This window comes from Crocodylus siamensis, chromosome 1 (assembly GCF_052110815.1).
Source record: "Crocodylus siamensis isolate JL-2025a chromosome 1, ASM5211081v1, whole genome shotgun sequence".
Classification (NCBI taxonomy): Eukaryota; Metazoa; Chordata; order Crocodylia; family Crocodylidae; genus Crocodylus; species Crocodylus siamensis.
In genome coordinates this window covers 417,011,509-417,031,045 of record NC_143395.1, presented here as the reverse complement: position 1 = coordinate 417,031,045, position 19,537 = coordinate 417,011,509, and the positions used below count along the sequence as shown (strand labels likewise).

The following is a 19,537-nucleotide window of genomic DNA, read 5'->3' as shown; positions in this document are numbered from 1 at the left end:
CCTTCTGTGATGGCTTCAGATGGCCTGTCTCCAGACCCCAGCACCCAGCAGTGTTCCCCCTGGCTTTTGCTTGCTGGGATGGATTGACGCAGGTGCGAGCCAGGCTTACATTGCCATCACACTACTGGCTGTGGGCTGCATGCCCCGAGCCAGGTGTTTGCCATCCCTCCCCGCAAGTCGAATGCTCCCTGGCAGCCCCCGCTATGCTCTATCTAATTCCTTGCTAGCTCACCCTTGGGAGCTGCATGGCAGTGCGTGACGTATTCTGCTCATGTCTTGTCCATGATTATCCCCTTTAAGAGGATGTAAATCCCTTCCCTTCTTACCTAGAAAAAAGGAAGGGGAAAAACACACGCCGGAGGGGTGAGTTGCAAAGAGGGCGTAATTCAGCTGCAACACACGGCTGGCGTGGACCCGAGATGGATTTGGTCTCAGTGTATTTTAAATGGACATCAGCTATGTGAGCAGCATTATACACCGATGGGTAATAAGGCAGGAGCCAAGATATAGATGTGGCCCTAAAGTTAGTCCAATGGGACACTCTTCACTGCAACTCACAGCTCAAGTTCACCAAACTACGACATTTCCCTTTCCCAGGAAGAAAGCTTGAATTGCTTGTTGTGACTTGAGATCTCGTAAAAGATCCTTCCCCCCTTGACGTCTGGCTCATATCAGGCCCAAGAGGAAAATCAGAGTCCATTTTTTGTGGCGGGGAATGGACAAAATGACTTTTACATTTAATCTGCATGTTTGTTTTCTTGACCAAACTAAATTTGGGTTTTAAATTTGGAGGGGCCCTCTCCCCAGTTTAGGGTTTGTTTTTTTGACTTTTCCTCCTGTAACCTGGGTGGTACTCCAAGAGGTGCCCCCTCTCCAATTGAAGGGATCAAAGCAGGTGCACACACACTGTGGGAGGGGTAGGGACTCTCCTCCCCTATAGAGCAGAGCCAGACCACCAATGGGGACTTAACCAAATACCTTTTAATACTGGGAACATGACAGGCATAAATCAGAGGGTACAGTGGACACTACAATACGCCAAGGGGCAGGATTCAACAAAGGTTAGACACTTACAATCATTGACAAAACAGGGTTAACAAAATAGAAAACACAAACAGCAGAGCAAACAATACGGGTTGGTGAAATATAAAAAGGTACAAAATACAACATGTCAAATGACAAGGAAACATAGGGCCTTGGTACCTGGAGGGGGAGAAAACACAATGGCCCCTTTCCACTGCAAGAAGTTTTGCTTCTTGTTAACTCACTCACCCCAAGCCACATCAGGTGGGACTTGAACCCAGATCTCCCCTGTGGTAGGCAGGAACATACCACACAGCCACCACCAGTAGCATTGCTCCAGTTTGCGAGGGGTCTTGACCTTCCCGGAGCCCGGCCTCACGTCGAGCTGCCTGGCCTCTGACTGGAGGAGCTGGACGCAGAGCTGGGAACCTCTCAGGTCGCTGCTCAGATCCTTCCTGGAGCGGGCGGGGGAGCCTCTCCTGCTGGCTGCAGCCTCTCCCAGGGATCCTGGAGCCCAGCGGGGGCCTCTCCTGCCGGCCCCACGCCGCACTGCTGAGGGTCCCACTGCTGCCTGCAGGTCCTGCTCTTTCAGGCTCTTCCAGGGCACTGCTCCCACCCCGCCGGCTCAGCTCTTGCCAGCTCTGTGAAGCTCCTTCCTTGGTGTCCCTCGCTGGTCTCCCCTGAGTCAGCCCACGCTGCCCCTTTTATCCCCCTCCAGGTGACCCATGGGGCCAATCAGGACACGGGGTGGGGGTGAGTCTCTGGGGCCTGATTGGTGCGGAAAGGGAATCCCAAGCCCTCCAATCATCTTTTGCCCTTTCAAAACCCCTGGGCCAGGTCACTGCCAGCCAGCCCGTCACATCCTCCCCCACGGATCCCCTTGCCGCCTCCAGTGAAGCGCAGGCCTCAGCCTGGAGGACTACTGGACCCAAGGGGCAGCAATGGGGACCTCCCCCAGCACCCCCAGAGCATCGTAGGTGAAGCGACGGACTGGTCGAAGCTCCTGCTTTGGTCATGGGATTTGGTCTGGGGCAGGACTGCATGAGGGCCCCGGCAGCTCAGGTTCCCTCTCACTGGAGCAGTCTGCCCCACTGGCAGGTAGAGGCATGGGGATGTTTTCTCCTTCGGTCTCGCCAGGAGGGGCCCCACGAGCAGCAGTCCCCGTCTCCCCTTCGCCCTGAGAAGTGGCAGGTCCTAAGCTCGGGTGAAAGTCAGCAGGGCGCCACCCGTCAGAGTCACAGTCCGAGTCCTCCGGGGGAGCTGCAGGTACACCTGCCGGCTGGGTGGCGCGAGGCCTCCTTCTACGGGGAGACCTAGGCCTCTCTTCTCGGGGCTCTCTCTAGGGTGGAGGAGGCCCCACCAATTTGCCAATAGGCAGCAGGAGGTTCCACTGGACCATGAGACTTGAACCCGGTCCTAACTCAGGGGAGATTTCGTATCCTGGGAGGTCTCCCAGTTGTCGCACCATTGTATAGGGTTCAGCCCGCCACCAATCAGCAATTTTGTGTCTCCCAGTTAACCCCAGGTTTCGCAGCAACACCCGGTCTCCTTCTTGTAACCTCTGCTCATGCACGCGAGCATCATAAAGCCACTTATGGAATTGCTGGTTTCTTCCAGCAGTTTCAGTTGCCAGTCGGTACGCACGATGGAGACAGTCCCGAAGCTGTTGTGCATACTGACCATGAGTCAAATGTTGTTGGTAGACTCATTCTACCCCAAAGCACAAATCTATGGGTAACCGGGGCTCCCTCACGAACATGAGTAAATTCGGACTGACCCCCGTGGCATAATTCCTAGTGGAGTTGTAGGCATGCACCAGGTATGCGATATGCTGGCTCCACGCGGCCTTCTGTTCCTGCTGGAGGGTACCCAGCATGTTCAAGAGTGTGCGACTGAAGCGCTCGGGTTGGGGATCCCCTTGGGGGTGGTAGGGTGTAGTCCTTGTTTTCTGTATGCCAGCCGCTGTCAGTACGTCACGCAACAACCGGCTCTCAAAATCTCGCCCCTGATCGGAGTGGATTCTTGCGGGCAGCCCAAATGTGGAGAAGTACTTTTCCCACAGGACTTTGGCAACTGTTCTTGCTGGTTGCCACACAGCCGCCACTGGTAGCACTGCTCCAGCCTGCTCCAGTCTTGACCTTCCCGGAGCCCGGCCTCACGTCGAGCTGCCTGGCCTCTGACTGGAGGAGCTGGACGCAGAGCTGGGAACCTCTCAGGTACTGCTCAGATCCTGGCTGGAGCGGGGGAGCCTCTCCTGCTGGCTGCAGCCTCTCCCAGGGATCCTGGAGCCCAGCGGGGGCCTCTCCTGCCGGCCGCGCGCCGCGCTGCTGAGGGCCCCACTGCTGCCTGCAGGTCCTGCTCTTTCAGGCTCTTCCGGGGCACTGCTCCCTCCCTGCCGGCTCAGCTCTTGCCAGCTCTGTGAAGCTCCTTGCTTGGTGTCCCTCGCTGGTCTCCCCCGAGTCAGCCCACGCTGCCCCTTTTATCCCCCTCCAGGTGACCCATGGGGCCAATCGGGACACGGGGTGGGGGTGAGTCTCTGGGGCCTGATTGGTGCGGAAAGGGAATCCCAAGTCCTCCAGTCATCTTTTGCCTTTTTAAAACCCCTGGGCCAGGTCACTGCCAGCCAGCCTGTCACACTCCTTTTCAGAGGAGACAAAAGTGTGGGGAAAGTAAAGAGGAAAATAAAGAGGAAAGGCAAGCCCTTAATGAGTAAAAAGAAACCCAAACAGAATTTGTCATCTGAATTTTTCCATTAAGGCCCCTTTCAGCCCAACACAAATCTTTCTGCCAGCTTGTGTATATTGGTTAAACAGGAGGGGTTTGATCCGCCTTTCAGAAGACGTTTCATTCTATTTCATGTTATAAGTGGCTCCTTCCTGCTCTAAATTACTTTAATTAAAACCCCAAATGGCCAGTAAGATTTTCCATCTCTCTCGGTGCCTTTGCTCCCAAAGTATTTTACAAATGACATTTCTGAACCAACAGTGATCTGCAGGGAGGAGGGTATGGGCCTGCATGGTAGCGGGAACGGAAAAGGGAGAAAACGACAAATTGATTGAAAAAAAGATACCGAAGTGTACAAATCTTAGCATACATCCCCTGCTTGTATTGAGCCCCTCGAAAAGTCCACTTTGAAAAGCAGTCCTTCAGGCGAGGAGGACAACACGTCCCACAATCTGGAGGACAGGATACTAAGATAACGAAGACAGCTGCGTGCGCTGCCTTCTGGCAGAAAGGATGATCTTGTGGCTAAGTGACTTGACTGAGGCCGTGAAGCAAGTGTTCATTTTTGTCACCGTCGGTTTCTGGGAAATCAGCAGCAGTCGAAAGCTGCCCAAGAGAGGGACTGTCCAGGTGTCCCGGCCTGCAGACACCCCCTCTCTCCTGCTCCCCACACCTTCCCCAGGCTCTGGGGAAGGTAGCGGGGCAATCGCTCTCGCCCCCAGCAGAGTGGGGTCACCCCAGGCGAGGGGGGGCACAGGGGAAGCTGCAGCTGGACTCCCCGATCACAGAGGAGTCAAGCGCACAGGCGCTCGTTCTAGCGAGAGAAACGCTCTCGCGGGGGAGACCTCCCAGGTGTCAGGGTGGAAGATCTTCCTCACTGCTAGGGCCTATTTCCTCAGCGAGACCATGAATGGATGCCCGTGCGCTGGCAATTTCTACCAAGAAAGTGGCAGTCCTCCGGGTAGAAACGTACTGCTTGTACGTGGCCCGAGACACAAGGCATCTGCTTTTGGTTTCCCTCTGTGCCACAGATTCGGGGCAGGTTACTTCATCTCATGCGTTAATTGTCTCCCATCTCACAGGGGCACTACCTCCGCATGGCTTCTCAGGTCTGGGGGGGCATCTATCTCGACTGCAGGTACCAGCTGCTGCAAGACTGCAAGCTGAACCCTAGGTTTTGACAGATGCCAAGCTGCCAATGAATCCCACCTGGCATATTAAAACCTGTGCTATAAAGCACGGAGAGCGGCAGCTAGGGCACCGATCTGATCCTGAGATGGTAAGAGGCAGCCACGAGCAACCTTTAATGCCTCCTCCAAGAGGCAGCACACCCAGCGTACTTCCCCCTGCCCTCTTCTTCCAGCATTGCCGTCCGGTCTCTTTGCTGAACCAAAGCTATTTAGCTTGCAGGCAAGTGTGCTAATACAGAGCTGCACAGACAATGCAGCAGGGAGCTCAACCTCCTTAAGACTCGCGGCACACCTGAATGGACTCGCGGCATCCCTGGGCAAATGCCAGCTCTTATTTTTCTGTAGTCAAAAAAGTAGTGAAAACTACTAGGGCAGTTTTTTCTGTTGCAAAGAACTCAGAAACCTCAGAGCTATGGGCTTCTATTTAAAATATCTGGATTTATCTTGTGAAACACATTTGCACGCCTCCCGCAGCACCCTTGAAAGGATCTCAAGGCACCCCAGGGTGCTGTGGCACCCTGGTTGAAGATCCTGCAAGCTGCTAGGGAAAGAGAGAGCTGCAGGAAGCTGTGTCTGCAAGCTCATCTCTCTAAATGCCAGTCCAGGTCTCCTTTCCCTGTGCAGCAAACCAAGTTCTGCCTGTCAAACCGAGGCACGCGCCTTACTCTGTGTTTATAGCGAGCTCCATTAAAACAACGCATGACTCCTGTCCCCGGGGACCCCAGTGGAAACGTGCTGTCTTCTGGGAGATGGAGTCTGTTGTAATATTGCAGGGCTGTTTATGCCTTTGCTAGGTTTTAGTTCCCTGATCGGGAAACAGAGTTAAAACACCCAGGAGAAAGAGCAGGTGAGAGACGGGGCACCCCCACTGCCCACGCAGCACCCACAGTCACTCACACGGCGTCGTCCTCGCTCTCGGCACACAGGGTCACTTTGGAGCCATCTCTTAGCATGATGACCATCAGGCAGTCGCGGCTCTTCCCTTCGGGGGGCTGCACGTCTGGAAGTCAAAGCACCAGCAGGTTAGAGGGGCAGCCAGCAATGAGGGGAGATGCAACAGAGCAAGCCTCAAACACCCCGCCTGGAGCCTACCCGTGACACACATCCCCTGCGTGGTACGAGGGCCTTGCCCTGCGCAGCACGGCCGTGGCCACCTGTACACGAGTCTTATGCTCGGAGGCTTGTTCCTTCTCCTCTTCGGGCTATCAGGGTCCTCCCCCTCCCGTTATCGTTGCCTCCCGAAGACCTGCTCACCCCGCGTCTCGCTACCACGACAAGCTGTGGCTTTGGCTGTGCTGATTTAGGAAGGGCCACTTTCAGAGGTGACGCCCCACGGAGACGGAGGAGGCAGTTAGCGCTTTGCAGAGCTACGGCCTCAGGCTCTCGGCAGGCCGCGCCGCGTCTGTCATGGGGTGAGAGGCAGAGCCAGGGTGCACGTCCCAAGCCCTGGTTCCTAGACGCTGAACCGGGCTCAGCAAACCATGCACCCAGAATATCTCCTTCTCCCCCAACCCCGGCGGCTGACTCGCCTCCGGCGGAAACAAAGCCCAGGGGCTCAGTAGGCAGAAGACAACATCCTGCAAGCCTCGCGCAGTTTTCACTCCTAGCAAAAAGCAGCCAAGGAGCCACTGGATGGTATCTTGCCAAACCGGTGCTAAGCCATGTTGGCAGCATGGTCCAGGAAGAGCTCAGGCTGCTGCCGCCTCTTTGGGGTGTCCATGTGGCACATCCTAGCCCAGGCATCCACGGGCTCCAGGAGACCCTGGAAAGTCCTGGATTCCCACTGGGACAAGAATCACTTTGACGCCCCTGAACTTGCCTCCAGACCCAGGACAGGCCTAAAGCTTGAGAGCTGGGCTCATCTGGAATTGTGCCCGATGGCTTTGTCAAAGGGGCCTTTCTCTTACCCCATGTACCAAGGCACAGCCATGACTGCTACTTTCCTCCTGCCTCCAGGTTTCCAGCACAGAAGCGCTGGGAGTGGCAGACGCTTGCCAAGGAAGGAGCCACAACACAGGGAGAAACCGCCTCTCTACTCCTGAAGGCTGCTCTGCAGCCACCAGTCCAGAGCCCCTGCAGCACAGCTACCCTGGGGAGCAAGCAGGGGTGGGGGGAGAGGTCCAGGCCAGGGCAGACCCTTTCCAGGGGCAAGGCATCCTGCCTCCTAGACAGGCATGGCTCTCTGCTCTGTTCCCTGTGCCCTCAGAAGAGGGCGTTCCCCCTGTACACACACACGGAGCTGCCCCATGCTCTAAACCCTGCTGGGACTCGCTACTGCAGATGCATCTGGGAAGCAGCGGAAGAGCCTGTCCCATACCAGACGCCAGCGGATCAACTCTACAATCTCCTCCTCTAAAGACAGATAAAATAAAAGGAACATGGAGAAATACTGCCAGGAGGCAAGTGGGCATCAGCAGTGCAGGGCACTGCTGCAGGAGGGAGCTTGCAGCACGAGCCACTACTCGAGACTCCCCCAAGGGTGGAAGTCAGCAGGGTGCAGAGGCTGAAACCTCTGGTCACGTGCAGCGAACGCAGCTTGTTTCCAAGAGTGCCAGCAATGTGCCTCAGCCTGGTTCTGCAGGGACCAGAGATAACCAAAGCACATGGAGACCAGTGCCCGCAGGGTCTGGGCAGAGCCCCCCGGCCAGCACCTTAACCACGGGGCTGTTGTCCGCTCCGTGCAACAGCCAAGAGCTGGGGATGGGGAGAGATTCAACACAGTTTGGACCCTTATTGCCACATAACAGATGATCCCTTGGAATGAGAAGCAGGGATCCTGATTTTCTGTTTAAAAACTGCAAATTCTCTGATTAAAACCCCCCAAATCCATGATTAAAATGAAATGCCACACTATATATATATGCATGTGTGTGTGTATATATACAGACACAGACACACACATACATACACACACATACATATATATGTGTGTGTGTGTGTGTGTGTGTGTGTGTGTGTATCGTGTATCAGTTGAACACAATGTTTTATTTATACATTTACAATTGTAAAGCTTTTTGGAAACCTGCCAGTGCCTCAATCACTACAGGAAAATGCAATCTAACTACCTATAAATGTTGGTGTTTAATTTTGGATTTTTTATTATGGGAAATCAGGGCTCTCCCTGGCCCTTTCGCTCGCCAGGACACGGGTCCAGCTGCGCATGTCCCATTCCCGCGCTTTGTGGCACTGAGCAGCCCTGATATGCCCCTGCCATTGCCCCTCACTCCCAAGCCACAGCCCTGCTGTGGGAGCAGCAACCTAGCGACAGGAGGGCTTGCACTTCTGTAGCCACTTTCCTCTGTGAATCTTGAAGCAAATTTGCAAAAGTAAATGATGGACTCTCACAGCCGACCTGTACAGGGCAGAGGCGCTCCTATTACTAGGCTACAGAAGGGGAGCTGAGGCCCTGGGGGCTAAATGACTTCCTCAAGCAGGAAGCCTGTGGCAGAATCCTTATAGCTCATCATCCTGAGGGCGCCCTGCAGCCAATGGGAAGATGCTGCAAGCACAACGATAGACTAATTGGGCTCCAGGGGTGCTGACTCCCAGTCCCCTGATCTAGCCTCTGGAGAAGGAAGAAGCCATCAACACTCCCTGAGAGAGCCCAAGCATGAGTCAAGCGAGCAGGAGCACAGAGAACCAGAGCTGCCGAAGGCTAACTTGCTGGGCTCTTCATCTTCACACTCCAGAGGTAAGCAGAAATGCAGGAGCCCCCAGGAGGCAGGACTGTACAGTCAAGTCGGGTCAGCCGTCACCACCCTGGCGTGCCTTAGGAATGCTGCACGAGCTCCAGCAAGTACAGGCACAGCGGGACTAACCCGCTTGGCAAATATGGTCTTCCCCTTCCTGGACTACCTTGTGCCCTGGGAATTGGCTCTGTAAGTAGCTTGCTTATGAAAGTAACCCACTGCTCTTTAATGTTCTCCTAGTTTATCAATGCCCACGTTTCTATTATACAGCTCACCACGGTGCCTGGGCACTGTGCATTTGTAGCCACGATGGGAACGGTTAGACGGCGATCTCCTGGGCAAAGGTGATGCAAGATGCTGAGCACTTGCCCTCCTTAACACTCATGGTATTATGGAAGTGTACCAGAAGCATCAAGGGTTGGAAGGGATGGCCCATGGAGAGGGGCACAGAGGCCAGGCCGGCCTCAGGCGCCAGACGACGCCTTTTTCTTTTTCGCTCTTTCCAGGTGGAATGCCGCAATCCCCCCGCTCACATTCGCCTGAGGCTGACGTTCGCCATGGGACAACTGTTCCTACTCAGCAGGTCCACCTACAGCGTGGGTACCTACATCTCTTCCCTTCCGGAGCCTCTGACCAGTGGTTTACAGTGATCAAATACAGCACAAGCGCTGCTTATATAGGTTCAAAATATTAAAAAGGAGAAAAGCCCCAAAAGAGCATGCACGCTTGTCTCTTGAGTCCTTCCATCCCATGATGGTGACCTAAGCAGGCTCAACCTCTTCAGATGCCCCACAATGGGCTCCTCTCTCTAGGTCTCATTTCCACCTGGTCTCCCTAAATGTCTCCCCCTTCCTCTGACACAGCATCGTACCTCTTCAAACCATGCTGGGTTCTTTGTTCCCCTCTATTTATGCTCCAAATTAGTCTTGTAGACTGGTTGTAGACTAAAAATCAATAAAGTTAATGATCCTGCCTTTGTTCCCTACCAACTCATAAGTGCTTGCCAAGAAATGGCTACCTGGAGCCATTTTTCTCCTGCTGCCTGTTTCCGCACTGAACCTTAAACCCATGTAATCAGGCAGCAGACACACGGATAACCAGGCCAACAAAACATCAGTTGCTAATGGACCAAAAACGTGGTCTGCACCCCTCAAAAGCAGAGACCTGGCCTATATATTTGCATGAGCCAAGTACTAAAGAACAAGGAAGAAAATAATGAGGGGCCTCTTGAATCTGACTCTGCCCCACATAGTATTAACAACTTCCCCCCACAAAAAAGCTTTTCAATACTGTGCAATAGCCCTAACTTTGACCTACAGATAGTTGGAAACCATTTTTAACATCTCTTTCTGTACTTTAACTTGATTGCTATCTTTTCTCCCAAAAATGTTGCGTAGCTTTGTTTGCAATGAATGTCAATACGGAAATATCAACGATTGTCAGCAGAAATTTGGAGGACTCATTTGCAACTGTGTCTTTGCCGCGTCTGTCATTTGTAAGCACATAGACATATTGATTTTTCAGTGGCTCTGATTTGGATGCATGTGGTACAGTGGTTTGTATTACTGTAGGGTCTTGTGGCTCCAATCTACTCTAAGTAATGAGAAAATAAGGGTAGCTATGTTGGAATGGATGCACCCAATTTTGTCTAATCTTGGAAGGTAAGTAGGCCTGGACCTGAATAATACCTTGGATAGATGATCCCCTTAAAACCCAGGTGCTGCAGATATCTGCCAAAGAATTGTGGTTTTCACTTGGAAAACATTAGATCATAGAAACTAAATCAGTGACAAGACTACACTTGGCCCCATTGTTGCTACTGAGCTGGAAGGGAGGGAAGAAGGGAGGAAGCAAGGGAGAGAAAATGGAGATACTGGGTGTGTCTATACAAGACGCTAAATGCGGAGTAGACTGATTCTACTGTGCATTAGCATATCGGGGCAAAAGCCGTGATAATGTGCTAATGTGCAGCAGAATTAGTCTACTGTGCATTAGTGTCACTAAATGGTGCATGCTAGCACTACTACACAGTAGCACCAGTAACTGCACGGTGAGTTAGTACCTGTTATTCCAGGCACTAAACTTAACGTGCAGTAACTAAGGAGCATGAATGCATAGGTAGAAGCGCCCACTGCATTTTAAGTTTTAAAGACAGGAAGATGCATTGCAGTCCAGCTTTGTTAACCGGGGCCACATGAGCTCTGCAAGGAGATTGAGCTCTGGAAGCAGGACAGGGAAATGGCAAACCGTCACGAGGAAGAAGGTGAAAAGAAACTTTAGGGAAGAAACGAAGTCACGTTTCTCTTTTATGACCTATCACTCAAGCCCACTATGAAGTATATTTCTTAAATTATGGCAGAGATCTTCTCCATTACTCTGAGTGATTCTTGCAGCTTTAAGGTCAACCTGATGTTTTTTTCCAAACCAAAAAGTTCAGTAAGAACAAACCAGAGTTTTAAAATGGAATCGACCCATAGCCTGAGCTACCGAAAGAAATCTGCTTCTCCATGGCAAAGTGCCTTGAGACCTGCAGAGGACCGTACAGGAACGCAGTGTCCGTACTGCCGCTAGAAGCCCAAGAAAGGGTCTTTGTACCATACAAGCTGGTTCTGCTTGAGCTCTGTATCCCCTTTGTTTCGCTTATCAGAGGGAGAATACAACTGATGAGTCAGGACTGTGGTACCACATATTGAATCATGTGAACCACAATACAATGGGAAGAGACACTGTCTTTTCATCCAAGAGCAAACAGGATCCACAGCCCCTGCAGAGTATGTTCAACTGCCCTGGACATGCTCTAGAAAACATTCATTATGCGGTCCTCTTATACGTATGCTCAGCCACCTTTATTGATTCAAGTAGCATCTATTATCAACAAGGAGTTCAGGTCCCAAATCAGTCATTATCACCATCAACACAAGGACCAAGCGCCGCTTTGTGTACTTCGCAGGTGGAAACCCTCATGTCAAGACATAAATGGCATCTAATTTAGTCGTCAGGGTAACGAGCTTAGTGTCAATCCCTCCAGCAGACTAATCGCCGCTGCATTTTCATAGCATGAGTTTAGGGGACAACTGTGGTGTCAGTAAACATGGAGTTTTAGAGAAAAGAAAATGGATTTGGGGGGCGGAACTGAGGTCCAAAACATCGGCTTGGGTTTGATTGTGCTCTGCCAAGATCTGATACGTGGAACAGTTAACATCAGACATCAGCAAGCAACGGTGAAGTCCCATTTGTTGTTTCATGAAAGGCCTTTCCAGGAAAGAGATGCAGGGAGGCAACCTGGCCTCACCCCTCCAGAACGGTCCTTGCATCCCAGAGAGTACAAGGAGGCAAAGGCAGGCAGAGATTTATAGTTTCATAGTCATTAGGGACTGGGAGGGACCTTATGGATCGTCAGGTCCAGCGCCCCTGCATGTGGGCAGGAAAGACTGCTGGGATCAGATGATCCCAGCACGATGGGCGTCAGGACATTGAGAGAGAAATTTGGGTACTGGAGACAACACATAGCTGTCCCGTTTAAGACTCTAAAGTTTAGAAGCGCCCAAAGGACTCAGCTCCCCTTGGGTTGGGAGGGGCAGGAGGTTGTCATGGATTAGGGGGGGCGCCATTGCTCCATGCCTCAGTTTCCCCACCTGTGCAATGGAGAATAATGGCATTTACGTCTTCTGTACAGCGCAGTGTGGTCCAGTCGGAAGTTCAGCCCTGTACTAGACCAAGTCCCCTGTGCTAGGAGTGATCCCACTCAACGCAGACAGCCAGCACGCGTGGGACACCCCCCGGACGGTCACACATCCCATTCCTGACAGTGTCACCCCCGGAGAAGCCAGCTCACCTCTGCATTCGCGGCCCGTCTTGACACCCCGGCAGTTGAACTTGATGTGGACCCTTCCCTCCATGTCCCGCTGGGTCTCGTCCTGGTAGTACACCAGGCTGCCATCCAGCCACAGGACAAACCAGTTCCTCTTCCAACGCCGCAGAATGGAGCCTGAGGGGACAAGGAAGAAAGAGGGCAAAGGGGACATGAAAGCAGGCTCCTGCCAGCCAGCTTGTGGCATGCTCCCTCCCCTGGCCCCAGGGCTGCTGACGGGGCAATACGGCTGACCGCTGGCTCTCCCCACGCCTGCGGGCACGCGCCTTCCCGACACGCTGCTGGCCCGACCCCTCGGTGCCGGAGCCAGCTTTGCTGACATCGACTTCCAGCCATTCGATCTCCTCCTGCCTCTGGCTGCTAAATCAGAGCATCCCCCAGGACTGGGTATCATCATCTCGCCCTGTCAGGACTCAAATGTCTCCGGTTTGTCCTACAGGAGACGCCCGGCACGTGCCCAGGTGGGGAACGCATCAAGCAGAGAGCAAGAACCGGCTGCAAAAGCCTTTGGCCGAACAGGCCCCGAGAGCCGCGCGGCAGGGTTGACGCGAGCTCGTGATCTCGGCCCCGTCTCCCACTCCATTCCTTCGGGAGCGGCGCCCGCGGCCCAGCAGCAGAACGGGCTGAATTGTGCTTTGTCCCTGCCACCCCTCCCACAGCCCTGCCGCTGGCACAACCTACTCCCCGCTTTGCTCCACTTCAGCCCGGGACGCTGTGCTCCATCTCCTCTGACCCTGGGCTGGAGGCCAGCATGGCAAGCAGCCCCTTCCTGGAGGAAATCAGTCATCCCTCTGCCCCCATCTGCTTCCCTTTACCTGGGAGTTTGCATCCTCCCCTTACCCTGCTCCCTTCACCTGGGCGTTTGCATCCTTTGCCCGGGCTCGCTGGGGCTTGGGGACCCTTTCTGTCTCGACGGAGACCCCTGCTTCAGACCCTATCCTGCTTTGCACTCGGAGTCGTGGCTGACACTGGGCAGCGCTAACGAAGAATACAACCGGCCCGGAAAGGCTGTGATTCACGCCCCCCTCTCGTGCCTACCCGTCATAGCTGCAAAGAGAATGGGCCCGGTGTCATAAAAATAACATCTCCGGAGGGAAGTCCGGAGGGTTTTAGTTCAGGCCTGGAAGTGACAGCTTTAAAAATAAAACCTGTCACCAACAGACAGGCACAACCTTCTCCCCCACGCCGGGGCTGCGTGGGATAGAAAAACTTCCCCTTGGAGTCAGCTGTGAATGCCCCGGGAGAGGAATGCCCTACCTGAGCAGACTGGCTTGGGTGAATGCCTTCGTCCCCAGGGCAAGCAAGGGGACAAGATGTGGCCTACAGATCATGGCCACCCGGTCCCGTCTGCCACGTCCAGCACAGGACAGGAGGATGCCCTGGGCAGATGCTGCCCAAGGGATCGGTGCCAGGGCACTGCCCTTCTCAGAAGCGCAGCACAGAGCTGGGCTTCCTCAAACAAAAATACCGCAGGGGATTTTCGAAGCCAGATGGCACTGCCTGGCCCAACTCCTGAATCCCCCAGGCCACAGAAGGACGCTCCGTAAATCGCGGCTCAAGTCCCACGACTAGTGATTGCTTCAGAGTAAAGGGCTGCCCAAATCCACGGCTGCTAGAGACCAGACTGGGCTCAAATGCACTTAAGGCCACTCCGGGCACGAAATCCTCCAGCCGAAGCCTGCCCTTCTTGCTTTCGCTGGAGAAGTCGAAGCACTTGCAGCGCAGTCTGCCCGTTGTTTCGGCCGGCTGCCCAGCCCGCATGATGAGAGACAGAAACCACATTATCCTCTGCCATGTCCTAAGAATAAGACAACCCCATCCACCCCACCCTGCAGCCGCAAAATTACAGCCTGCACTTACTCTGTCTCCAAAGCCAGCCGCTCTTCATCAAGGCCATGGCTCCAGAAGGACTTTCCAAAATCTAGGGAGGGAGGAACATCAAAGGCAGGGAGTTAAAACCAGCAGCCACAGAGGGGTCTGTCCTCGCTGCAAACGCAGCCGCTTGCCCACCCTGGCTGCCCCCCTGAAACTTGGAAAAGCGAGCAGAAAACAGGTCCTTTGGTCTCCAATCCGGATGCAACAGCTGTAGCTTTTCATCATCCGTGCAACACGAGTGAAGGGAGAGAGAGGAAAAACGACCGCAAGTACCTTTTCCTTGCCCCCGCACCCTTAATCTTACTGTGATTTAGGGATTAGGCGCTAAACGGTGCCTATCAGCAGAGAAATCCAGAACATCCCTGAAGGCGCAGCCACGCGTCCCCAAACAGCCCGGTAACTTTCCATCGCAGCGGGGGCTGTGGTTTTCTCCGACGGGAGGAAAACGGGCTCTTTGCACAACTTGGGCAAGAGCAGGAGCGCGGGGGGGATCCACTCTGGCCTTTGCACTCCGCATTAAGAAAGAGGGACAGCGGCTGGGGATGATGTGCCACTGGGCGGGGGGGATGCACCCACGTGTGGAGGGGCAGGGCAGCAAAGAAGGCAACAATCCTGACCCAGAGACACAATCGTGCACACCCGCCCCCCCCCCCCCCTCCCCCAGGCTGTGCAGGAGCAGGGCTCTCTTGGCACGGCGACACAGTCACATGCACACGCAGGGTGCCAGAGACAGCCGCCGCACCTGCCCCTGCCACATGCCCTGGCATCACCAGCACCCCCCCCACTCCATGCTTTTGCAAAGCATCTGGGGGCTGGTGCTGGCAGTGCCAGTCCAGGGGCATGTAGCCCCCACCTGCCAGCAAAGCCAACTCCCACCCTGCCCCTACCTCCAGGGGCTGCAGGGGAGCTGATGCTCCGCACCCCCCAGCACACCTGCATCCTTTACCTGGGAGTTTGCAGCAGCAGCCAGGAGCCCTGGCTCTGTGACGCCAGGATCAGCCGAATAAACCTCTCCAGGCAGGCAGAAGCCTGCTCTCAGCCACCCCCTTCCTCCCCCCTGTGCAGCCCAGCACGCTGGGAGCTGTAGTTTGCAACCCCATGCCCCCCCCTGCACAGCCAGCCCTGCTCACACTACATCCCCCAGCATGCAAAGGAGACTCTCTGGACTCTAGTCCCTTCATTGCAAAAAAAAAAAAAAAATCCAATTATTTTGCAACTTGGATGTGCTCAGGGCAGGGATTAAAAAAAAAAAAAAAAAAGCAGGTGGCTGGATTAGCGGTTAGGGCCCCCCCCCCTCCCCATCTATTTGCTGGTTTGTTGCTTCAGGTTTTTTCTGCAAGCTGGCACTGCGTGGCAAGCACAGGCTTGAGCAGGGTTATATAAACGCCTCCTGATCTGGGCATGTCCGGCAGGAGCCACTGGATGTCTCCACGGTGGGACCCTTGCACAGACCCAGCAGGTTATTTTTAGTTGGGCTTCGGCTCCTCAGCAGAGATGATGCCCTGGGAGCCAGCGAAGGAGGAAATCGCAGGAAAGAATGGCCTGCCCTTAGGCATGCATACGTATTTTAGGGAATAGAAACAGCGACCTATGCTGAAGTCACAGCCATAAGAAATGGACGGGCCCCCGCCTTGCACCCACAACCCACTCGGGCCCTTGCAGGATTGTTCCCTTCGCTCCCAGTCTGGTTGGGAGGGTCCCCTGGTATGGGGCTTCCCCTGGGAGGATGTTTCGCAGCTGAGAAGAATAAGCAGGGACGTGGGAGGATGTCCGTAGCCAGCTGCGGTAAAGATGTGGGACGTGCTTAGCACTGCAGGGGGTGGGTGTGCTGTTGCGGGCTGTTGCTGCCAGGGGCTAGGAACAGCTGTCCGTGACCCATACGGCCTGCCTGCGCCAAATCAGTGGTGCCCAGACGTGATGTGGGGAGCTGGCACCCAGTCTTGTGTGGCAGGCTCGTATGGGCAGAGACCACTTCTGCCTCCCTACCAGCCACGGATTATTACAGACTCGGAGGAGCTCTTCCAAGACGCCAGCCCTAGCAGAGCAGCAACGTTTCCCCACGAGGCACTTCACAAACTCAAGCTCATTACAGGCTCGAACACACAGTTCGTCTGCATCAGCGCAATCAGCCGTTCAACCAGGGCAGGTGAGGGGCCGGCAGATAATGCGGACCCCTGCAGCAGTGTAGTGTACTTGAATCCGATAGAGAATTGCCCTGGGGGAAAAGCACCGTTTGTCCACAGCTACCCCAGGGCAACCAGTATCGGCTCCCTGCCGCCTCGAAGCAAGGCATTTAAGAGCACCGGCGTGAGCAGCTACCATGGGATTGCCGCCTATCTGTCCGCAGGGGCTCCCGGTGCTGTTTACATCAGTTTACAAAACCAGTGTAAATCATGCCAGTGTACATGTTTCATGGGTCTCCCAGCATCCCTGTCGATCCTGTAAGCACTGAGAGGTACATATGACTTGGCCAAGGCTGCAAAGAGACTTGGTAGCAGAAGTGGGAATAGGTTTCCTGACACCCAGTAGTGAGGCCTGCCCCGTGACATGGCTTCTCCCTAATTTCAGCTTCCAGGGTTGGGTTGAGACCCATCCCAACAGGTGCGTCCTATTGCCTTTCCTCTCCCAGCCCACTGAATGAACTCTCTAGTCTTTTACTCTGCCTTGCTGTGTGACTGAGGAGGAGGCTTCAAGAAGGAACAGTCCTTATGTTTGGGAGAAGCTAGGAAAACACCTCCCAGCAATATTGAGCCAACAGCTTCTGCTGCTGGCACTGTAGCTATGGGTGCGACAAAGAGGCATGCAGCCTTGCCAGGTTCCCGTGGTTAGGAATGGCTATTGACATTGCTGAGACACAGCAACCAAGGGGAAAGGGGGGAAAAAAATACCGCGTGGACGTCGGTACATTTGACTTAAAAGGAAAATATTGTCCTTTTTTTCCTGCAGAACTTTAAATGTAGCTCTCAACCTCCCCACTCCCCTCCTCCTTACCCAAGTGAGCAACATGGGGGCTGTGCTAAATAGCAGCAGCAGCAAGAGAGGTGCAGAGACCTAGTCAAGGAGACGGAAAGCCATAACGTAAATCATTCAAGTGAGCGTGGTCGCTGTTAGGGTACTGCTGCAAGACCTCAGCCTGCCAGATGCGGCACACCCATCACGAGCGTCCCAGCGGGGAGGCAGTGCAAATAGATCAGACCAACAATGGGCAACTAAGCCACAGAGAGGGGAAGCGGCTCGCCCCAGGTGATCTGGTAGACCAGTTTCTGAGTGGGGAACTGGTCTCCCAAGGTCTTGCCTCATGCCCCGACCGCTACACCGCATTGCCTGTGGAAAAACTAGATTCTCCTCCAAAGTGTGCACTGAGGCTGGTGATGTGATGCCTGCCAGGCCTTGCCGTCTGTGGGGACTGAAGCCGTCAAAGGCTGAGGACCACCTCTACCCTGCAGCTTCGGTCTGTCTCCAGACTCTTCTTCTCATTGACCAATATGAGCCATATAAGATGCTTTCTCTGGAGCAGTTTGACATATCAGCAAGGAAAAAGGGCCTGTATGGACCGTTCCTGCTCACTGCCATGCTCCTGACCGCCAAAGAGCTACCTGTGCACTAAGGGAAAGCTATGGCTAGAGAAAACAGAGGCCAACATGCTGTTTCCGTTGTTGCAATCCCTCTCCGTCAGCACTCGTGCTGCACAGCGCGGTGCCTCGCCTCCTTTGCTCAGCCTAAAACACTCCAAGCAGATGGATTCGTTTGATCTTGTTCATCAACCACAGCTGGACAAGCCTTGATCAATCTGCTGTACCCTGCTGCTACCTGTCAAATAACAGTCCTGGGGCTTGATGCTACACTCCTTACTCATGCAAGTAGTGTCTTTGAGCTCAATGGGGATAATCCTATAAATCAGGAGTCTGAATGAGGAGGGACTGAAGGATGAGGCTGCTGGGCTTCCGAAAAGGGAAGCTGAAATCATACTTTCCCTCCAAATGGGAAAAGAATGAACTTAGTAGCTGGTGGAAGGGACTGAGTGAGTTTCCCAATCACCTTCAGACCCCAGATGTCATATCCTAGCATGATGTTGTGTGTCCCAGTACAGCAGGGGACATTGTAAAAGATGCACGATTCTGCTTCGTTAGAACGTAATCCTTATGATTACACAAGAACACCCGCAAAACTCCTGCCTTAAGAGATCATTTCAGCTGCAAAGTCAAGTCCCGGAAAGTTTGGGAATGCCGGAATCACAGCTGCCCATACAGCCTTCGCTCAGCATATGCATTGAAGCACAGCTTTTAATTGCAGCACCGCACATTATTCCTTTTCTCCGGTGGATCCCCGCTGCTCTTGGAGCACAGGTTGGACCGAGCTTCCTTAATGAGCTGCCACTCCATATGTTGCTGTTCAACGTGTGTCCTCCTGTCTTATTTCTTGCACGGCGTTCAAAGCCTGCGCAGAGGGTGGACTGATTAGTTCTCTCGGCAGCTTCACGGTAGTATTCAGCATGACGGTAGCTGAGCGCATTGGAGGTGTGAATGAACTGATTATCGTAACACCTGCTGTGTGAGATGAGGGGGTGCCATTATCCCCTAGGAGAGCCAGGGAGCTGAGGGACAATGAAGTCACAGTCAATCATACCCAAAATTGGGTATTTCGGGTGCCCCATCAGAGACACTTTGGGCTGGGCTTTTTTCAGAGGGTTTAGGTACTTCCCGCACTTGAACACAGCTTTGCTGCCTTTGGAGCATTTTGTGATTCAGACTCCAAACCATCAGCAGCTTTGGCTCCCAGAAAACAGGGAGCACACAAGTCGAGGCGCCCTGTGAAGTTCAGTTTCAGTCCTACAGGACTCTGGGCATCTATACATGTGACAGACCTCTGCTGCGGCACGTGCTAATTATACTCTGCTGGAGTATAGCAATCAGTGCACTCCAGCAGCCTCTGCGTCATGTGTATTCAACATCCCGGCATTTCAGAATGATGGCAGGGACACTTTAACTAAAGTTTGTCAAACAAGCTTTAGTTAAAGTGCTCCCACCACCATTTTCAAGTGGGTATCACTGAATATACATGACATTGCAGGCACTTTAATTACAGTGGCTCTCAGAGCTGCTCTAATTAAAGCGTCCCCCCTCCACACTGGAGCATGTGTATAGACACCCTCCGCGGCAGACTCC

General features: G+C 53.8%; 1 protein-coding gene across 2 annotated transcripts in view; it reads right to left on the bottom strand.

The window, feature by feature from the left end:
• PLEKHB1 (pleckstrin homology domain containing B1) overlaps positions 1 to 15,415 on the bottom strand; it is a 36,563-nt gene extending 21,148 nt beyond the window's left edge. Inside the window, exons 1-4 of one of the 2 annotated variants that reach the window (XM_090030792.1) lie at positions 15,319 to 15,415; positions 14,358 to 14,418; positions 12,462 to 12,614; positions 5,835 to 5,937 (exon numbers count right to left, since the gene is read on the bottom strand). In XM_090030792.1, coding sequence (XP_089886918.1) covers positions 5,835 to 5,937; positions 12,462 to 12,614; positions 14,358 to 14,394 — 293 coding nt within the window. In that variant the 5' untranslated portion in view covers positions 14,395 to 14,418; positions 15,319 to 15,415. Of the gene's footprint in view, positions 1 to 5,834; positions 5,938 to 12,461; positions 12,615 to 14,357; positions 14,419 to 14,676; positions 14,711 to 15,318 lie in introns of those variants that run through there. The other variant, XM_090030793.1, reaches the window with a different exon arrangement.
• Between the last annotated feature and the right edge of the window lie 4,122 nt (positions 15,416 to 19,537).